The sequence below is a fragment of the Opisthocomus hoazin genome, chromosome 2 (genome assembly GCF_030867145.1).
Source record: "Opisthocomus hoazin isolate bOpiHoa1 chromosome 2, bOpiHoa1.hap1, whole genome shotgun sequence".
Classification (NCBI taxonomy): Eukaryota; Metazoa; Chordata; class Aves; order Opisthocomiformes; family Opisthocomidae; genus Opisthocomus; species Opisthocomus hoazin.
In genome coordinates this window covers 78,548,595-78,570,247 of record NC_134415.1, presented here as the reverse complement: position 1 = coordinate 78,570,247, position 21,653 = coordinate 78,548,595, and the positions used below count along the sequence as shown (strand labels likewise).

The window sequence follows — 21,653 nt, the reverse complement described above, 5'->3', positions numbered from 1 at the left end:
TTAAACAAACAGGAGGCAGGACTAGGAACTCGCATTACGGATCCAGAAAGGGGGGGGGGGGGGGGGGGGCAGGGAGTGGTAGTATTAAAAATAAACAGGGAATATGGCTGGGCAGAGTCCACCAACTCTCCGCTGTAGTTCGGAAGCACTTTGGGCTGACAGAACCCATCCTGGCTACTGAAACAAGTGGCCCTGCACTCTCCACCTGCAATTTCTTGTGCATGTCCAAGCACAACCTCTTATTTCTACCAACACCAGCATTTCTGTAGCTGGGACACCGATGCAAGTTAAAGTTGATCACGATGCGAGGGTGCACGCGGCGCGGTGGTGACTCGCCGCCTCGGGAGCGATCCATGATCCACGTCCAGCTGCCTCGGGAGTGACTCACGGCCCCGGTGAGTCACCGCTCCGCTGGTGGACGGGGCCCACGGCCCGGCCCGCCGGCCGACACCGTCTCCTCCTCCCCGGGGACCCGCTCTCCTGCCCTCGGCCACCCGCGGCTGCCGCCTGGCCCACGCTCGTCCAAGGCCGCGGCGCTGCAGGCTCAGCGGGCGCAGGGGCAGCACCGCAGCGTCGGCCCGGGCACAGGCGGCGTTCTCGGGCTTTGCTCCTCGCTGTGCCCCTGCTTGTTTAGGGGCTCGCGCCCCCACGGTGTCTCTCAGCCATGTTCCGCCCGCCTCGATCGCTCGCTGCCCGTCACAGGCCGCGGTTCCACCCCCGCGGCCGCCACGCCACGGCCCGTGCGCTGCCGCGCTCCTCGTCCCGCCGCCACCCGCGCTCCCCGCTCCCTGCGGGCGGGCGGGCGGGCTGCAGTGGGTGGGGCCAGAGGAACCGGCATATGCCTCGACAGGCGTCGGCGCTGCCCTATGGGAAGCGGCGAAGGGCGGGCCCGAGCGGCGGCAGCCCAATGGCGAGCGCGATCCTCCGTGATGCGGTTACCTGCGGGCTATAAAAGCGGCTGCGTGCGCGCCGGCCTCTCGCTTACACAGTATGGCCGGCGACATCAGCTAGCGCTCGCTCAACGCTCTTCTCTGTAACAGGGGAACACACGGACTACAAGGAACCGAACCGCATCGCCCGCCCGCACCCCGCTCGGACTGTAACCCTCTCACGCACGCTCACGCCGCATCCGCCGCCGCGCACTCCGGGTGGTTTTTCGCTGGTTTAAAAAAAAAAAAAAATCCTTTTTTTTTCCTAATTCCTCCTCCTTCTTTTTTTTTTAAATTAATATAAAGAAAAAAATCCTCTCGAAGGTGAAACCCGCCCGGGACGGACTGGGACCCGGCGGCGGCAGCGCGGCCCGCGGAGCGGCGGAGGGTAGCGGCCGGGGGCGGTAGTTTGGTTGCCGTTAATTTCTGTGGTTGTTGGTTGCCGAGTTGTCTCACCATGAAGGAGAACGGTGCACACTTCTTCGAAGGGACCGAGAAGCTGTTGGAGGTGTGGTTCGCCCGGCAGCAGCCCGCGCAGCAGGAGCCCCACCAGAGCAAGGGATCCGGCGATCTCCGCACCATACCCAGGTCCGTTAACGGCGCGGGGGGGGGGGGGGGCGCTGCCCTCAACGGCCGGCGCGCGCGGGGCGCGGGTGTGGTGGCGGCGGTGCGGGGCTGGTGGGGGGGCGGGTAATGGCCGTGCGCGGGCTGGCGGCAGCGCTGACGGGAAGCTGTTTCCGGGGTGGCTCGGGGGAGCCGTTGGTGGCAACGGCCGCGCGCGCGGCGGGCTCGGCCCCTGGCGCGGCCTCCGTCGCCCGCCCCCCCCTCCCCCCCGGTGACAGCCCCGGCCTCTACCGCCCGGCGGCAGCAGGGCTTGCGGGTGACCTTCCCGCTGCCCCTCCGGAGACCCCCCTCCCCCCTCCCCTCAGGGCCGGGAACCTCCCCTCGTCCCGGCCGGGGGAGGGCGCGGGGCGGAAGCCGTTCCGTGCCGTCACCTCGTGCAGCCCCGTGCGGTCCCCGCTGGCAACATGTGGCGGCGGGGAGGGGAGGGGGGAGGCGGGAGGCGAGGCGGGCGTGTGCCGCAGTGCTGCCGGCGGCCGGGGCCCCTCCGCGCCAAGCCCCTGCTACCGCCCGGCCCCGCTCGCCGGGAGAGCCGCGGGATTCCGGGAAGGGGAGATGCCGCTCGCCGACGCGGCGAGGACAGATGGTTCCCTCACACGGCCGGTGTCGCAGCCACCCTCCGGCACTCGGTGGCGGGACAGGCTCGCGGAGCAGCTCTCGCGGAGGGAAGCGGGCGGTGCGCGGGAACCCTTCCGCTGCCTCCCTCCGGCGTGGCGGGGCCGGCAGCGGCGGGGGGGATCCCCCCTCCCCCCCTCCCCCCCTCCCGGGAGTGTGGCCGGAGCCGTGGCTTACACGTGAGTCTGCTGGCCGCGCGCCCGGCTCGCGCTGCCGCTGCTCCTCTCCCCCATTGACAAGTTCGGGCCAATGAGAGCTCGGGCGCCGCCAGGGGGTGGGCCCGCGCCCGTCACCCAATGGGCATCTGGGGAATGCGCTCGCGCCGCTTCCCCCGCCGCCCGGGGTGGGGGGCCGGGGCGCCTCTCCGGTACGGGCGTTGGGGTGTCGGCCCCCCGGGGGCAGGCGGCGCGCAGGCCCTTGTCTGAGACTGTGCTGGGCCGGGCGGGCCCGGCAGGCGCCCTGGCTGTGGGCTGCCAGCGCGGTGTTCTACAGGGGGGCCTAGACTTGTGACTTGCAGTCAGCGGGGGTCCCGCCGCGCGTCTGCAGAAAACGGTCCTCTGGCACGAGTGTCCTGGGAGTGTCGGAAAATGGGGGCTGCAGGCTTGAAGTGCAGAGCAAAACGTGCTGGTGGACCCACAGCTGCGTACGGGTTACGCAGGGGCGCCAGGGTTGGTATGTAAATGTGATCAGCCGATGTAGTTGAAAAAAATAGGGTTGTCTTCGGCACCCAGGGCGAATCTGAAGGTTGTACCTGTGTCAGTAGTTTACTGTCAGCGTGGTAAACTGTTAAACTTTTCAGGCTCACATGGTAGCTGGAGGATCTGGTGGGTTCGGTGTATCCAGTTCTGCTTGTGTATGTCATTTACTGAGTGGTGTTTGGTCAGGGAGCTTGAGAAGGAGAGCTTGGAGGAGAGCTTGTCATGATGTATCAGATGTTTGGAATATGTTGATGATGGTAGCGTCTCCGTTCAAAGGCATGCTTAGCAAATGCCGTTTGTCTTTTCCTTTTTTTGGTATTTCAGCAAATTTCTCCCATGTGTATATTGGTGGATTTGGCTGTCCAAAGATGGGAATTGCCACTGGGCATATAACTGCCCTTCCTGAAATAATGAATGTGTGCGTGTGTGTTGGGTAACACCGCTGGCTCAGGGGTAGTGGAAGTTTCACTTCTGCCATGCAAGAAGCACTGCAGAACACATGTTTAGCTCTGACCTGTTGGTGTAATGAGGTAGTTTCCTCAAGTAACTTTCTGACTTGTGATGCTGTTCAGACCTTTTTAAATAATGTGCTGAACGCAGAAATCATCACATGTGGGTATACCGTTCTTTGAGATTTGGTGGCGTAGCAGAAAGCACAAGGTAACAACTTGTACAGTTAATGTCCAGGCAATCCTAGAAAACTATTGCAAATCCTAGGTCAAATATGCGCAGATGATCTGAGTTATGTAGGCATTTCAGGGTTCCTGTTGTATTTGACTTTAAATGTGAAAGATTCCAAAAGTACTCATTTGCTTTGCGTTAATGTGGTGGTGTTGGAATGTACAGATCTAGTTCAGAGATGCCATTCTGCAAATGCTTTCCTCACTGACCCATCCGTGCTCTCTGGTGTTCTGTTTGTCAGCTCAGGCTCACGTCGGCAAAACTGCAGACTGAATTTTTAAAACTGCTCAGCAGCATTTAAGGCAATTGCAAGGCAGGTACTGCAACAGTTCCTTTGTATGGTTTAGATATGTCTGTAAAGTTTTAATAGAGTAGATACAAAGTGTTAACTGTTGAACATGTGGTCTTTAGCACTATTTCAGAGCTGTGAGCAAGCTTTGCAGGTCTTTGTTAATTGCCTCCTAATACAAGATGTTAATTGAAGCTGTGTACTTTTTGTTAGGAGTCTGTGACATGTCTGAAAATTGCTGTTAACCCGTGTTAACTTGTGTCCAGGAGTAATTATTGGTCATACTATGTTGCTAGCATGACATGAAGTTTTATAAAAACATTCTCTTTTAGAATATTGTTGTAATTAAATTATTTCAGTTGATAGATGCAAATAATCTGAATACAATATATCCCACTATGCTAATTCTAGAAAGGCAATTGAATAGGCTCGTTCATGTTGAACAGAACTTGAAATCAAAGCTGAAACTGCAGGACAATAGCTAAATTAGAATCAACTTGCAAACCAGTTGAGCGTGCCTTTTGTATTGTAAAACCTGCTTAGTAGTGAAATGTGAGCCATTCATCTACTGAATGACTAAGCTGGTGTTCAAAGCTAAAAATTTCCCTGTTGCATGTGCTTGCTAGAGATTAGATATTTTAGTCTTTACTGGGTATCACCAGCAAAAAAAAAGGGAAAAAGTTCAAGAACGTATGCAATTAAGAAATTTGAAATTTTTTCCTCCTATGGGCAAGCCTGCTTTCTAGAGAAGAGTTTGGATAGGTGTAAAGTATTTCAGAAAATATCTATACTTACTTAAAAGTATTGGACATGGATTTTACTTTGCTGTTAAGATTGGGGTGGGGTGAGGGGGTGGTGTTCATTTGCTAATCAGTTCTGTGAAAAGGTCTTGTGGTTGAAATAGTGGCAAGCATCCGAAGATGCCCACCCTACTCATATTCAAAAGTGGAATGAAGTTAATGTTTTTGTGGTCTTGAAATAATTTGCTTTAACTTTAGTGCTTGTTCTCACTGTGCTTTGTAAAGCAAGTTTTTAAAAATAGTGTTAAACTATGTATAAAAAAGGAAGGTTTGCTGAAAATGTGATGAACATGCTGTGAGCCCTGGAATTCTATGGTGACTTGAGTAGTGCATTCACTAAGTCCACAGTAAAATAAGCTGTCTATTCCTTCAGATGATGTGCAGCTATGCATTTGCTATCTTGGGGCTTATCATGATCTTGAATGTACAGAAGTTTGAGACCATGGTTAATGATGCAAGTATTAAGAGTCCATATTTCAAGCATTCAACCCTGAAAAAATACTCTGAAATTAAGCTTTAATGTGCCTTCCTATTTGTCTGTATTATGTGGAGACACAAGAAACTGGAGAAAAAGCAGTGCAGTAATGAGCAATATGGAGTGACACCAATGAGTCTCATCCCATGCTACATGAAAACTTCTGAGCACCAGTACAGTCAAGCACCTGAGTCCTGCAGATACTTGCTTTGTGCTGCACCCTATAGCCTGAGTCAACTCACTGCTGCAGTGTTCCTGCACCTCTGTCCCTTCCCCCCATCCTTGGGACCGTAGCGGGGCCTGTTTGCTCAAACAGTGAAGGTCCAAGGAGGCTGGGCCCTGAGCCCTGTTCTACTTACTCCTGCAGTGGTTTGAACAAAACAATGTAGAGCTTCTCTGGAGACTGGGAAGAAGGCAGGGTAGGGCAGGATTGTGCCAGGATAAAGGCTTCTGTCACTGTGTGCTTGCTGAGCTTTTTTATGTGGGGATGAAAGGTAAACTGGACAACTTTATGTAAGAACTTAGTCTGCCCCTCATCAAAGTCGATATTCATGAACTAGATTTTAGCTAACAAGTTCAAAATTACAGGTAAAATAAGTTTGCTTGTAATTAAAGAATGGTTTCACACAAAGGAAACAAGCCCTTTTACACTCACTGCTGCCACTGATTGTGATACTGGTTGTGGGAAGTTAATACTTGTGTTGAAGGCTTTTTGGTATTTTCCTACCTTACCACTGAAACTGATGAAGAATTTAGTTAGTTGCTTTCTGTCAAAGATCTGGTCCCTTAGTGAGATGCCTCAGAGCGTCCCATTAGAACACGTAGCTACTGGTAGACGCCTAAGAGGACTTTCCTGATGACTGTTTACTCAGCCAGGAGAATGGGAAAGTTCGAGGCTTATGGGAGATGCTTTCTGCCTTTCAGCATGTTTGTTCTGGAGGAGGTTACACTTAAAGTTGCCCTGAGTGTTGCCTCTAAATTCTGTTGAAGCCCTGATGTGCCTGTTGGGGCTCGTGCTTCCTTAAACACCTTGAGTGTTATGTATGTTTTGTCCTATGAGACTTGGGAATACTCATCGAATATCCTTGGGTGTAAAGGACAGAGTTGTCATCCCATGTATACAGCTGTAATTGCAATAACAATAAAAGGCCTGCAACAGGACAGATACGGAGCCTTTAAAGCGCTATCTGTGGCCATCTTAGTGCCGTTGCTGAAATATCTTGGTGTCATTTGGGAATGATTCTCCTTAGTTGGCTCAGGACCTCCTAGGTAAGAACTGTTTTGTGAGGAGTACTGCTTGGAATTGCTTTTGATGTGGATGCAACTTTGCATTCAGGTGCCTTTCTTTAATTCAAGATTAAGTGCATGTTCCTGGAGGGCTTTCTAAGTTTCAGGTAGAGGAGATGCAGGCAGTCTTTCTGTATATCTCTGTTCAGAGCATATAGAGGGTGTGTGGGTTTTGTGCGCTCCACAGATACTGCTGAAGTGAAACTATCGAGTTGCCAGTGCCTTGAGTCTAAACCCCGGGTGTGAACATAGTTCAAGATAATCTGTCTTCAACAGCAATTTATAAACTAAGTTATAATTCTAATAGGAAATCACGTGTGGCTATCTGCAGGGAAATAGCACCAGCTGCGAGGAGGTGCTTTAGAAAGCTTGTGGGTTTTGTGTAGTGGTCTGTACTGTATCTACCTGTTTCAGGATGCTTGAAACTAATGTTGCAACTCTGCTAATGCTGATACGTGGTCAGCTCCACATTCCTCAGCCGCATCTCCTCTGCATAGGCTGTTGGGGCAGGTATTAAGTTTGACTGTTCTGGACCATGGTATTGGCAGGAATTTGCCTACTTAACTGTAGCCTGCTAATGATGTAACTGATATATCTATTGGCTCCTAAAAATACTTAGTAGGTAACAGATGAGGGAATAAAAAGTTGCTCTGCATTTGAATGCTTGATTTTAAAATAAGATCTTATATTAAGTGTAAGATTAATGTGCTTATTACTTTGATTACCACAGACTTGTCAGCTGTGCAATTTCAATGAAAAGCTATGCCAGAATATGTATACAGCTTAAGCTGTCTTAGAGTTTCACAAGATTTATTTCCTAAAAATTCCTGCTCTGCTGCAATTTCTGCTTTTCCAGTGCTGTCTGGGCTGTGTTAGCAAGGTACTGTTACTGGGGTGGTGGGATGGGATGCTTGTGGGTGCTGTTAATTTCTGATAGGAACAAGTTCCTGATATAGGTCTTTATCTCTTTAAATTTGTTATCCCCTTCCCAGTTGGCCTGAAACAGCAGCATTGTGTTGCTGCCTGATATGATTGACTCCTGTCTTACAAACCTGTTTCAGCCCTGAGATAAAGGCTCAGAATGGGCCTATAGCTTGCATTCAAAAGTATGGTTTTATCAGGCAAGGAAAACTTGATTTATAGCTTATTCATTCTTTGTTTATCAGAAATACAAAATAAAGGAGTAAAGATGATGGTCAAGAATTTGGTTGAGAAGGGACTGTTGGCTATTCATTTCATTACACAATTTATTTTTAGGAAGTATGCTTAAAATACTTCTCAGTTCTGATAGGTTTTCCGTACTGACATACACGGGTGGCAGTTTGAATGGGAGTTATTTGCACTCTGGTAACAAGTCAGTGCTGATAAGGCACTAAACATTGCAACCCAGGTAGTTGCTAGGAGTAGATTGCTAAACTTGACTTTTTTCTTTTGGCATGTTCTGCTGGTCAAGTATAGAACAAGTAGATTTCTACCATTCAAGCATGGACAGTTTTTCACACTTGAGTAGATGTATTCCATTTTCATTTGGTATTCTCCGAGCATGTGCAACCATTTAAGATGCATGATGCTTGCCTATTGGAGAAACTATTTTGACTTTCAGTAGGTGGCAGTAATTTGAGATTTCAGAAACAGGATCTTACAGCTTTGGAATGAAGTTGGTAATAAGCCTACATAACAGTGAGGAATTGGTCTCAAAATGTATTTTCAGTCTGGAGTTCCAATGGGTGCAGGTCTGCTACAGAACTTACTAAGCTATCAATGGTTCTCACGTATCGTATTCTAGTATGCTTGGCTTGAGTGTAACAAAGCAATTTCGAAAGTGTTTGGGATTGTCCTGATGTCTGCTTGTAGGAAATAATTTAGGAAATAGTAATGAAATCCACATACTTCCTGTTGAAAGGGGAATTTTGAAGAGCAGAAGCCTGTGACAGCATTTTATTGAGAATTAGTCTCTTTGGTTCCCCTTTTCAGTTGGAGGCTTTGCCTCCCAGTTAAAACTTCACTCTGTTATGAAATAGGAAGTAATGTTCTCAAGTATTTCACAGTTACTAAATTTGGGGGTCTTTATTTGACAAAATAAAATGAGGTTAGCTGCAATACATGTACTGATAACCATTGAAATACTATTTAAGGTGGATTTTTTCTTTCTGCATTAAGAGGGGGTGGACATTGCTTGTCTTTAGTAACACTTAAATAATTATGTAGAATAAAGGAAAGGAAGAAATGCAAGAGCTGGACTTCTAGTGAACTCAGTCTGCTTGGTACAAAGTAGTCCCAGATGTTATTCCTTAGCTCTGCTTTAAACAATGGAAAATGTCAAATGCTAAGGTCATTTTGTTTAAATAGATTATATTGAGATCAAATCCAGCATGTTAGTGGCCTTTCTGTAGTCTTCTGTGCTTAGCTTTAAAATGCACATGGGTACATGCCAGTGCCTCTGCAAAACTTCTCCCCAACGAGGCCAAGTCTCATCCTGGGTGCTGCAACCCTTTGTTAGCCTATTCTATGTATGCTTTTGGATCAAGCCTGCCATCTTGTACGTTTCTCAGTTTGTAGGCTTTCTTCCTTGATGCTACTCTAGCCAGATCAAATGATGAACTTGCCCTTTATTCCTGTAAAGGCTGAACACATGAATGTTTAGCATATGCTTAGCTATGGTTTCTGTAGTGGCATAATGAAGAATTGATCAAAGTTTTAATATGCAAAGGTCTTGTGCAACTGCTGATTGCAGCCATAGTACCTAATACTATCTGTAGTACTGTCAAGCATGATGTGGGGCTTTCTTTACATGGTAGGCTTTGGACTTAACATTGCAATATTGTATTGTTGGTAGTATGCTGTACTGATCCTTCAGTGTTGGACCACCTGCACACCAAAATTGTTACATCTTCCTCTGCTAATATGTGACTGAAACTTAAATGAGCCATTTTCCAGAAATGTCTGCATGGAACTGCACTACAGTGATACTCGAAGAAAATTCTCACTTGGTCTACATAAAGCTAAGGTTTTGACTGTCTGACCAGGTAAGAAGCTTGCAAAGGCTGAGATGTATGTTCTTGCAGAGCCTGAGACAGTTACGTACCCGTTAATACTTAGACAAGTACAAAATCAGATTTGTAGTACTGTACCAATGGGGTTACTGCAGCTCAGCATCAGGCAGTGTAAGGGAACTCTGTCTTGGCATTCATAAATGCTGTGTCAGACACTGGGTATTTCTTTAATGGCAGATAAAAATATTGTCAGTTACGGTGCTGGAATGGTTCGAACAGTTATTCCACCAAACCAAATTAATACATTACCTAGTTCAATTTACAAGAAGAATGTAAAAGGATGTTAGCGGGAAGATACTAAGGCTGGCAAATCTGCAGGTGTGCTTTAGCTTCCAGAGAAAAGCAGATAGTCCTGCAGTCCTCAGCAGAACAGTGTGATGGCCTCGGAGCATTTAAAAAGTAGGTGTAATATAATATAAACTATTTCACTCCTTGCATCTGCCAGGTTTTTCAAAGATGAGGAGACACTTGCATTTTTGTATAAACCTGAGTATCGGGAACAGAGTTAAACCCAGTCAATGACATAAGTGTAGAGGTGAATAACTGTGTGGGATTTTATCTGAGCATTAAAAACAAGCTGGTCTTTTTATAATTTGACATGTGGATTTGAGTGGTCTGTGCTCATGTCTATAGCTGCAAAAGAGTATTTCATCAAGGTTCACTAACTGGGGTGGTGGTGAGAAGAACCTCAACTGATTTTAAGTATCCAGTTGTATTGCAGAGTTCATAAACTTGTTCAGATGTGCGTTTAATTATGTGGGATTTTGAGATGCGTAGCAGTCTCTTAAATACATTTTTAATAGCTTCAGTCTCATCTAAAAGGAGGCTATAGTGGGAGTCTAGGTTAAGTGTGTTCTGGTTGACTCTTGTATTAATATACTGGCTTAGTGTAATATACACTTTAAAAGGGAAAATCTTGAAGTATTAGTAGTAAAGGTACTGAATTAGGTTTCAGGAGGCATTCTCAAGTGAGGGAGAGATTAAGACATTTGTTTGCTGGGGTGTTTAGAGAAGCAAAGAACATCTGGATATTTTCAGTTCTATATAGAGCAGAATCTAAAACTTCAACTTAGCAAACCGGCTGGTTTTCTTAGGGAAAAGATGGCTCCTGAGGAACCCTGCTGATAGAATTAACAGTGAGTGCTCTGTCCTGAAGCAGAACTATAGAATTTTTGCAATGTCAGTGAAGGGAGAGAGGTCTGATTCCTGAGGAGGGATTAGGCTGACAGTTATATGGGTAGCTGAGCCAATCTAATGATTTGCTTGATGTTAAAAAATTGCAGTTCTTTCATGCTCCCAGCTGTGAAGAGTCCTGTAGTTGTTCCAGCTCTACTGGTGGGCAGCTTAGTTTTATCCTGGGTTAGTACATTTCTTGGTTCATGACAGGTCAGAGCACAAAAGCCAGCACAAACCTGCTGGTGGAATATGCTTTGGGAAGGGAGGGATTGAGAGAAGTAGGGCAGCTGGCAGGATTGTAATTTTGCAACTTCAGAAAGCTGTATCTGTTCCTGTCTGCTTTATAGCAACGTTGACTATATTGGATTCTACTAATCTGATGTAGACACAAGACTGAAGTGAGAACCAACATAGTTTTTTGCAAGTCTGTCACTTCTCGTGAGTACTTGGAAGTCTTTGGGCTTAATTTGAGCTCTTTGGTTTTTTCAGTTTATTAATAAAATTATTTGTAGAATGAGTAATGACAGGAAAGACTTGAAATGTTAAACTTCTACCAGTATACTGAAATCTAGCACTGTAGTTCAGTTTATTTTCTTGTAAATGCAATATTCCAAACTATTTGCTGCAAGTTTTCTGTATCTTCTAGAGACAGAAGGAATTCTGTGATTCTGATTGATCAGAGGAGTTCAGGTCACTGAGATGTGTTAGTTTTTAGGGCTGGTTTTCAATTAAATTATGAACTTGACTTTATGATGGACAAATAAAACATGTTAATGTTACCTGGCTGGTTTATTACTCTAGTATTTGCCAGTGACTACTGTGATTTAAGTACATGGAGATTCAACCTAAAGTATACCTTAAGTTATAACAATGAATTCATCTCGGTACGTGTGAGATGCAGAACTTAAGGTTATCCTGACTTGCCTAGTGAGAAGCATGGGGTTGTTTGACAATTGTCCTCATGCAGTAGATTAACAGATCTTCAGGAATACTTAACCACTGGGAGCTAAGAATTGGGTATTACTGTATTGTGATAGACAGTTCCTATATAGGAAGTCTTCGCCTCTTGTGCTGTCCAATCCAGCAACTCAAGACAAGATCTGTAGTCTTGTTTGGGCTGTACTTCTTACATAGGGTTCCAGAAAGCTTCAGTTTAACCTGTTGTTTGTGCTCTTCTATAATTTCTTTGCAGGATTGAGTGGGACAAACTTCTGGAGAATGTGCATTGTTTGATCATAAGTGTGACAAAAACTGACAAGCAGGAAGCTTATGTACTCAGGTAAGCCACTAGCTTATTCTTTTAGTCTCCAAGAGGTAAGTAAGTTAAAGCTGTTGTATGGGATCCACTTGGCTGAGAATCCAGTCGTGGGTTCAGATTGTCCTGTTCATGACTACAGCGTACAGGGGTCTGCTAATCATAGTGCTGTCGCGCTTCTGTTGCATAGCGGCAAGGTCTTCATAGTTATCAGTGTTTGTTGTCCTTAATACTTTTTGTTAAAAAAAAAGACATAGTAGTGGTGTTTCTACACCTGATCACTGAATTTTGTCTGGGATAAATAAGTCTCCCCAGTTAAGAGGTTTAGGATCACTTCAGCAGAATAGTGCATGTAGGTGTCACCTAGATCAGCAAAAACTGTGTAAGTAGATCGGCTTTAACTCCAGATAATGCAGTCAACTGGAACAACTCTTGCAGCTGCGCTAAGGACATCTGTAAAAATGTAACTTTCCTGAAATCTTGGAATTTTTGTGTTATGCAGGAATTAGTTGTAAGGACACTACTTTTGCGACGTGTTTTTCATCTTCTGAAATGCTTTCATGCTTTTTCTACATGCATTTTAGACACATTGACATTCTCTGTGTTACTTCAGATTACAAAAAACAAGCTTTTGTACTCTGAAAGACTGCCTTGAGGGCAAGGTTGGGCTAAGAGCAAGCTAGTCAAGCTGCTGAAGTCTTGTTTGCTCAAGCTTTATGTATTTAAAACAAAATTCTGAAAATAATGTAACTAGTTACAACTGTGTCCTGGGTGAAATATAACCTCAACTTTGAATTCTGAAACAGCATTCCAAACCAAGTTACTGATTTAAGCTGGACTTTTATTCCCGTTGTTCAGTTACTTGGTGAGAAGATACTTGTTATACGTGCGTAGGTGTTCTGGATGTAGTATCAATGCCTGTCTCCAGTTCAGTGGGACTGTAGTGAAGTATCTGACTTACAGAAATTAACTATACATAAACTATATCTTATAAGGCATATTGTATAGCTGTGCCTATAGTCTCATTATGAGACTTCCTGTTCTGTGGACAGGTGCTGATATACCACTTTCCAGTGGTCAGCTTTTCTAGAAGATGCGGCCAGACAACTTGTGAAATTCTGTTACGGCCTTTGCCTGTTTTGAGTTGACTTTCACGTAGGCTTTATTTCAGCTGAGAAAGTCATATTTCAGATTTGAACCTGTTCTGTGCCTGGGTTAAGAGACTAAATTGCATGTGTATGTTGCATACTCACTTCACAGCATGTTTGTAGTTCTCTAATAGGTTGAGGATATGTAATGCATGTAGTACCTCTTCTCCTGTAGTGTGGTAGCTGTGCAATTCCATGTTTGCAGCAGGTATTTGTTTTGGGAAATCATAACAGCTCTCAGATGTTAGCTGAAATCTATTGGTTTGATCCATTTGCGAAGCATGTTTATGTACCATATGCTGAATGTTCACTTACAGTAGTGCATTGTGTTGGGATAAGAACCAAGATCTAACCATTCTCTCTTGGCTTGTTTTATATAGAGCACTTAATATATCTTTAACACGTCTTTTTTTACAGTGAGAGTAGCATGTTTGTCTCCAAGAGACGTTTCATTTTGAAGACGTGTGGTACCACCCTCTTACTGCAAGCACTGGTTCCCCTGTTGGAGCTTGCTAGGGAGTACAGTGGGTTTGACTCAATTCAGGTAAGGTGCCAAAAATGCTGCATCTTCCTTAGAATGTGTGAGAAGCTTTTTACTAATATTTAAAATTCACTAATTTTATTAAATATTCTGAAACTTCCTTTGCCATTTATGTATGCTTCCCACAATAGGAAGATTGTAATGGCTTGCTCTGCTGTGGGATTTAGCCTTCTGTTTGGCCCTGAAAGGATGCTAACTTACTAATGCCATTGTGCTGAGTTAAGGTTACTTAATGGTGAAAGACTTCCATGCCCATGTTGTCAGTGCTGAAGTCACTGATGTTTTCTTGTGGAAAACAAATTTGGAAGTAAGTTCTCATATAGCTTATAAATTCAGCTAGGAATAACCATATGCCTCTGAAATGCAAACACAGGTAGCAGTGTTGTTTTGACAATGAAAGCTTACAATAAATGCTTGCATTTATCTAGATTTTTAGATTCAAGGTAGGCAGATGTATTCAGTATGTAAGATGCACCTTTATTTTTTCAGAGCTTCTTTTATTCGCGTAAGAATTTCATGAAGCCTTCCCACCAGGAGTACCCACATAGGAATTTCCAGGAAGAAGTAGAGTTTCTTAATGAAATTTTCCCAAGTAAGTACATGAAATTTCAGCAAAGTTGCACAACCTGCATGAAGCTTTGATGTGAAATAGGAGGTGACAAGTGCTAGAATATGAACAGGCTGCCAGGCCATTCATTCAGCAGTCCTTTGCAGTTCTGCAGCTAGCACAAGCTTTGGCTGCATAAAAAGCAAAAGCTATAGATACTTTCTGAATTTCTGACACTAACTTGCTAAGATCAAAATTTAAAGCATGCTAAGCTTGACACTTAGCACCTTCCCTTAACTGAGGTCATCTTCAGACTTCCAAATGGAGTGTAGTAAGTCAGTCTGCAGAATCCAGCTCTCGCTGACCCTAAAAGCCTCATTAAAAAGGTAGGCTAGTAATTTAAGGTAACTAAGACATTGAAGAAAAATATAAGCTTTTCTCAGAGAAGTCACTGCCCTGAAGCCTGAATTTAAACATTTAGTAAAATCTAAGACCTACAAGAATAAACTTGAATTTTAACTACCGGGAGAAGTTTTTTGAAGGAACATGAGCTGTAGTACTTACCTGAGTTATTTGAAAATACATGCTAATAGTAAATTCATGAACTCGATGCTTAAGAGTACCAGAGTTTCTGTCTGTGCATAGCTAAAGCTTGTAACCTGAATTTCGTGCTATTAGGCTCTTGGTGTCCAGACCACCTTCTCAGGGAGCTTGTTCTGCTGATTATTGGCTTTATGTTCCTGAAGTTAAGTGCCTGGTTATTTGATACAGATGCCGACTGTATCAGTGAGCCTCTTAGTGTTCTGTGAAAGACTTTTTTGTCTTTAATTATGAAACGAAGTGAATATCTTACATAAAGGATCAGCTGTGGTACATTAACTGGAGACTTTGTCTTGTCTAGATGGAGCAGCTTATTGCATGGGGCGTATGAATTCTGATTGCTGGTACGTATGTGAAGACTTTGAAATCTTTGTGATTTACAGTAGAGCTTAACCTGGTGCTGCTAATATTTATTACATAGGCGATTTGTATTTTCTATAGGTACCTGTACACCCTGGATTTCCCAGAGAGTCGGATATCCAATCAGCCTGATCAGACACTGGAAATTCTGATGAGTGAGCTTGACCCAGTAGTTATGGACCAGTTCTACATGAAAGATGGTGTTACTGCAAATGATGTCACTCGTGTACGTTTGCCAGAAAACTAAACATTTGTGGGAATGATGGAAATTGGGCAACAAAACAATTCACTTATTTCCTGCCACAAAGTAAACCTTGTATTAAATGGTATCTCATAGAAAATGTCAGGTTAATGTTTTAGGGGTAAAATGGATTTTACTCCAGAATGTTTTTGGGCCTATAACTTAAAATTTTCAGTGCCCTGATTTAATCTATTGAAAGGAACAATTTGCAGTGCTTTAGGTGAAGCTTAACCTCTGAAAAATGGAGGAATAAAACCACAATTGAATAACTTCCACTGAAGGATGGAGATTACATGGAGTAAGACTTAGACTAAAGATAGTGAATGCCAAGGGAATTTAGGTATCAAAATTAAGGTTAAATCATGAAGCTGTTTGGATAGTTTAGGGGGGGTGGGGGCAGATTTAAAGTCTAAGCATAACTTCATAGTTTCGCCTCCTCATCTTTTTCCAAATGGGAAAGTCCTGTGACATAACCAAGTTTCTCTGACAAGTACATTGTCTTCATCTGGTTTGCCATCTTAAGCTGTGACTCTCATACTGTGTTTGCTGTTGAGGTTTGGCTCTAGCTCAAGTACTGTGTGGGAACTCAAAGTGCTTGGGATTGCCCTTCATTCTAGAGTACAAAGAAGTATATTCTCACTCCGGAGTAAATGTAAACAGCCTTCACTTTGTGGATACTGGTTGAACAGGAGCTTTGTTTTCTGTTGCAGAAGCAATTATATTTTAGAATTCTAAGCTGTTTCCTTGTCTTGGAGGTATGCAGCTTGGTTCTGTAAGAGGCAAAGTATCTGATAACTTGCGTGCAACTTGGCACTCAGTCACTTGGTAAGTGACAGGATTCAAGGCAGGTTTGTCTGCAGTGGTACAGATTGTCAAACTGACGTTACTGGGATAATTCTGGTGTCCTGTCCCCTAAATTGGTGTTCATTCTGCTTTTGAGTTAAATCTAAACAGTGTAAGGATGCGTGATAAACTGAGTGGTGTAATTTTATCTTCTGTTTCAGATGAGTGGAATTCGTGACCTGATACCAGGTTCTGTTATTGATGCTACAATGTTCAATCCTTGTGGGTATTCAATGAATGGGATGAAATCGGATGTAAGTTTTACAGTTACTGATAATTAATGTTAAAATAAATAGTAATTATTTGTTGGTAATATTATGTAAATTTTTTTCAGGGAACTTACTGGACTATTCACATCACTCCAGAACCAGAGTTTTCTTACGTTAGTTTTGAAACAAACATAAGTCAGACCTCTTATGATGACCTGATTAGAAAAGTTGTAGAGGTTTTCAAGCCAGGAAAATTTGTGACAACCCTCTTTGTTAATCAGGTGAGTTTTCTTACATTAGGTTGTCAGCTCCTGAAATGCATATTGACACAAAGCAAGGCTAGAGGGTTTTTTTACTGGAGTGTTACTAGTTTCCAGTTTGCCTTTGTATTTGGTAGTTTCTTTGCAAAGTGAAAATACTCTTCAGTATTGCTTTGGCGTGTACTGAATCTGATCTCCAGAAAACTGAAATATGAAGATAAGGCAGCCCAATCTCAATATTCTAACAACATCCTGTGCAGTTTTGTGTAGGCATAACTTCTTGCTTTGACATCTTTCTGGATTTGGCTGCAGCTGTCAGCTGTAGAAGCACTGCTGTTAATGGTGGTGCTGCCAGCTAGTCATAGTGTCATAGAATGGTTTGGGTTGGAAGGGACTTTAAAGGCCATCTAGCCCAACCCCCTGCAATAAGCAGGTACACCTTCCACTAGATCAGGTGACTCAAAGCCCCATCCAACCTGGCCTTGAGTGTTTCCAGGGAGGGGGCATCTGCCACCTCTCTAGGCAACCTGTTCCAGTGCCTCACCACCCTCAGTGTAAAAAATTTCTTCCTTTTATCTAGTTTGAATCAGCCCTCGTTTAGTTTAAAACCATTGCCCCTTGTCCTATTGCAACAGGCCCTGCTAAAAACCCTGTCCCCGTCTTTTAAGTACTGGAAGGCTGCTCTAAGGTCACCCTGGAGCTTTCTCTTCTCCGAGCTGAACAGCTCCAACTCTCTCAGCCTGTCCTCACAGGAGGAGCGCTCCACCCCCCGTAGTGGTTCATAGAAAAGCAGCACCGTATGTGGGGAACAGAATTGCTGCCTGTGATTGAAACTTCTGCAGCACTCAGGCCCAGGCTGAAGCATGTTTGTAACAGTATCACAAGAACCACACATAAAACAATACTCTGCTAGTCCATCTCTGAGTGCTAAGCTTAAAAAAGTAACTTTCACTTTTTTGTTTTGTAGAGCTCTAAATGTCGTACAGTGTTTTCTTCTGCCCAGAAGATTGAAGGGTTTCAACGTCTTGATCACCAGATTGCCCAATTCAGTGATTATAATTTTGTTTTTACCAGTTTCACAAAGAATCGCCAGCAACAGCACAGTTGATTAAGAATGAAGAAAAAACGCAAAAAGAAATCCCATATAGAAGGTGGTGGTTGCTTTCTAGTTAATGATTCAGGGGGCCATGCTTTCCACTCCCACCACCTTGTAGTTGTGGAAAGCCCTAGGTGTAATCATAGTATAACCATTTTGAATTGTATGCATTATTATATCAAGGAGTTAGATATCTTGCATGAATGCTCTCTTCTGTGTTTAGGTACTCTGCGCCACTCTTGCTGTGAAATTGAAGTGCATGTAGAAAAATCTTACTGTATGAAACTTTACAACACTTGTAAAAATAATGCAGGTAGAATTACACACAGTATAGTTTTTCTCCAGGTATCACCAAAAATTCCCCACAGACAAGGCTTTCGTCCTCACTAGACTTTAGCCTCAGCCTACTCACTGGGGACAGTTCTCTGTTAAATTGTCACTCTTTTTTTACCTATGTTGTGATTTCAGTCTAAAACAGTTTTGACAAACTTATAAATGATTTCTAATGAAACTGATTCCTAATTAACACTTTCATGTTTGGAGAAAGTTCTTAAAACAGTTACAAATTGTTTTGCTACTACAGGTGGTGGTTGATTTATTTTTAAATCAGACTGACTTTTCATGCTCTAATAAAGCTTGTAGGAATTTGCTCAGCTATACTGTAGCACTGGGCTAACACATTGGTCTTTCACCTTTAGAAACTTGGCTATTGGTACTAGTGCAGGTTAAATTTCATCTTAACTTACTGCTCATTTATCTGTCCACACTCCCGAGCTGTCATGCTGCTACACAAAGGCAGAATTTGAAGAAGGTCCAAGGCTTGATAAGGCAAGAGCCAAGTCAGGATGCAAGTGCTCTGGCATCGTTGTGTGACAGCTTTGCGAAGTGCAGGTTCATACTGGCACCAGACATTTTCTTTCCTAATCACCAGCTGTGTCAGACTAAGAAGCTGGTGCTCCTGAGCACTGGCAGGTAGATCTAGCGAAGGAGTGGGATTTGTCAGGCTGGGTGTGTTGATTGGTTTGGATTATTCTCCGTAAAACCTGTGACCTACCACTTCTAACTGTAAAGAGTGTTTCTAAACTGGCCCAGTGTCACTTCATTTTGTTGTTCCAAGCAAAGCTAATGCCTCTATCTTGTGACGGTCCTGTGACATTGTTGTGCTTGTGACTTATGTTGTATTTGAGTGTTGTGACTTCATCTGTTTTTTCTTCCTAATGACTAAGGTGGTTCCTCTTACTGTGACTTGAGGGCATTAAGTGAAGGCACACAACAAGAACTGTCTGGGACACCTGGACAGAAGTGAAGTAGAATGCTATTCATAGAGCATGAATAAGTGTGTAATTCAAAGTCACTTTAATGGGTATTGACTAAAATGCAGGCTTTAAAGAGCTGGCACACTTTCAGCTATGTTTGCAAATACTGGGATTTTAACAGCTGTGAGACCAGCATGTTAATTACAAAATTGAGATTATTTTTTTCCCTCTTGTCCTTGCAATGTTTTGACTCTTTCTGGTTTGACGCAGTGGTTTTTTGTTCCTTCCGTATTTGTAAATGAAGTACTTTTCCAGTGCTTCAGAACTAAAGTCTGCTTGGTTAGAAATCAAGTGGTTGGAACGTTTTGATTTTTTTATTTTAAGCATATTGTTGATGTTCTTTACCAACATTATCAATTACATGCTGTAAATGGCACTAAAGCTTTTTGGTGTTAATCTTGAGGACCAATATTTCAGTGGTGTTTTTGTTCTTAAACATTGTCCCAACTGACCTGACGCTTGTTGGCTTGAGGTCCTGTAAGTAGACTGAAGATCCCTTTTCAAGTAATACCGAAATACACATTTTACAAATAGAAGCATAAGCCTCGGCTATAAAAGTGAAAGCTGTTGAATGGATTATTGAACTATCTAGGGTGATCAGGATGGGGGGAGTATGGTGTTTATAACTTCTGTGGTGTTAGACTTTGATCATTTAAAAATATCTGTACCACAACTTAATGCTTCAATAAAAGTTCGCTTAAATTGTTTGTAGTGATGATCCAGCAATTCTACCCTTTACACTCTTTGTGCTTTTTGGTACCAAATGGTTTCATTCTGAATGTTTCTTGTCCTAAATTACTTGGAACTTTACTTAGCTCTTCTAGGGTGTGCAGATCAATGAACTGTTAACATGTTGATAGTTTAAAAAGAGACAGCATGTCAAAGGAAGCCAAATGAAAATGTTACGCTGTTCTCAAGGCTAAAAATGTTTGTCTAAATGAACACACAAAAATTTGAGATTTGCTGTCTTCACCTAATGTTATTTTTTTAGCATTAAATAATTTAAATATTCCTCAAAATTAAGACCAGCAGGAGTTGTCTTGAGAAACAAACTCTGGCATATGTTTATGGTACTTAAGTTTAGACTGACTTTGAGAGTTCAAGGTGAAGTTTGTCTAAGATAAAGCAGGCATGTACCTAATCTGGGTAGTAAACTAGATGAGCAGCTAGGGATGTCGCTGCGTAGCAGATACAACCAACATAACCGAAACTTCCTCGATTCCATGGCATCAGTCCTACAGGAACAGCAGCTGCAGTTTAACCATGCCTGCAAAGCTCCCAACAATGCTGATATCCCCAAAGTCACCGAAGTCGGGGAAAACTTGAGTGTTGAAGGCCCCATACCTTAAATTGTTAGTGTCTGAATACAGGTTTCATCAGTCATCCAGAACTTATTCTGTGATGCTAGACTTCTCTAATTATGGTTTGGATGTTAAATAGCGACTTATCTTCGTTATTTCAAGTATTGAACTCTGGAAAAAGCCCAACTAAATCTTCTGTGAAAGAAGACATTCCAGCTTACACTATCAAAAGATCCTGTCTAACAGTCTCAGCTGTGACAAGTTAGCAGTAGCCTACCTGTGAAGAACTGTTTTCCAGACTGACCTCCACAAAACTGAAGATTTGTCTCTGTTTTTCTGTTTTAACTCACTTTGCCTGAATTTTGCAGGTTTCATGTAAAATTGTCTTCACATTTTCACCTCAGGACTATCCTTCAATAATACTCCTTTATTATTAACCTTTCTCCCTTGTAAATGGTGCTGATAACTGATGTGAGACTATGGTACATAACTCGATCCATGATAGCAACACCAATGGAAAGCTTGCTGTAGTCTTTAGCTGTGTTAGATGTCTGTATTTCTCGTAAACCAGTGGAGGAAACGGAAACATGTCCACTTAATTTCTGTGGATAAATCAATGGAAAAACCACTGTAAAGGGGTAGGAAGGGCTTTCTGTAGATCTCCTACTGTCAGATGAATCCCATTCAGTTTCATGGGTTTGTGAAGTCCAGCTTTAATAGTCTCTAACATGATGCTACCTGCAGTATAGGGAGCACATTTCATTCCACAAGCTTTGCTACTACTGGCTTCGGAGGAGACTGTCTCAGTCAAGACTAAGGTTCAGGAGAAGGCACTGAATGTATCAGGTTTTTTTTCTGATGCTAGGTCACCTGCTTGATTCAGCAATTTTAAAACTGAGCTTGGCTGGTTTAGTTTTACCTCTGTGTTCCTGGGAAATGTTTGTATTTCCCCTCGGTAGCCTGTCCTTCTTTCCATTTCTTGTGGACTTTCTGCATTTGAGCTCAGTTGGGAGTGATGCGTGCTGGGGTCACAGCGTCCCAAGAAAAAGGGATGAGTTTTGAAGCTAAAAGAAGCAATTGAAAGCGAGGAATAAAGATACTACTGGTTGTTGCAAAGCTGGAGGGTCTCCTGTTGGACTCTGTGGGGCCAGGGGTGGATGTGCAGACTGCTGGTAGCGTGATTGGTCCAGGCAAGAGGACAAAGCAGTTCTGTGTTGTCTGAGCACCCCAGTGTAATTTCAACACAGAGTGGGAACAGAGCTGCTGGCACCAAGCCCTTTGAATGGGCACTAAAAGCCACCAGGTTGCTGTC

General features: G+C 43.7%; 1 protein-coding gene across 1 annotated transcript; it reads left to right on the top strand.

Annotated features, from left to right (window-relative positions):
* Positions 1-995: 995 nt before the first annotated feature.
* On the top strand, positions 996-19,747 carry AMD1 (adenosylmethionine decarboxylase 1). The gene is made up of 9 exons (XM_075414210.1): positions 996-1,517; positions 11,817-11,903; positions 13,445-13,571; positions 14,058-14,160; positions 15,017-15,059; positions 15,157-15,301; positions 16,321-16,413; positions 16,494-16,649; positions 17,596-19,747. Exons 1-9 carry the CDS (start codon positions 1,387-1,389, stop codon positions 17,734-17,736), a joined length of 1,026 nt encoding a protein of 341 aa, XP_075270325.1. The 5' UTR covers positions 996-1,386; the 3' UTR covers positions 17,737-19,747.
* The last annotated feature ends 1,906 nt before the right edge of the window (positions 19,748-21,653 follow it).

Coding starts and splice junctions, on each gene's coding strand:
- AMD1 (XM_075414210.1), top strand. CDS start 1,387: ATGAAGGAGAACGGTGCACACTTCTTCGAAGGGACCGAGAAGCTGTTG. Junction 15,060..15,156: donor CGTATGAATTCTGATTGCTG/GTACGTATGTGA, acceptor TATTTTCTATAG/GTACCTGTACACCCTGGATT. Junction 16,414..16,493: donor TGAATGGGATGAAATCGGAT/GTAAGTTTTACA, acceptor AATTTTTTTCAG/GGAACTTACTGGACTATTCA.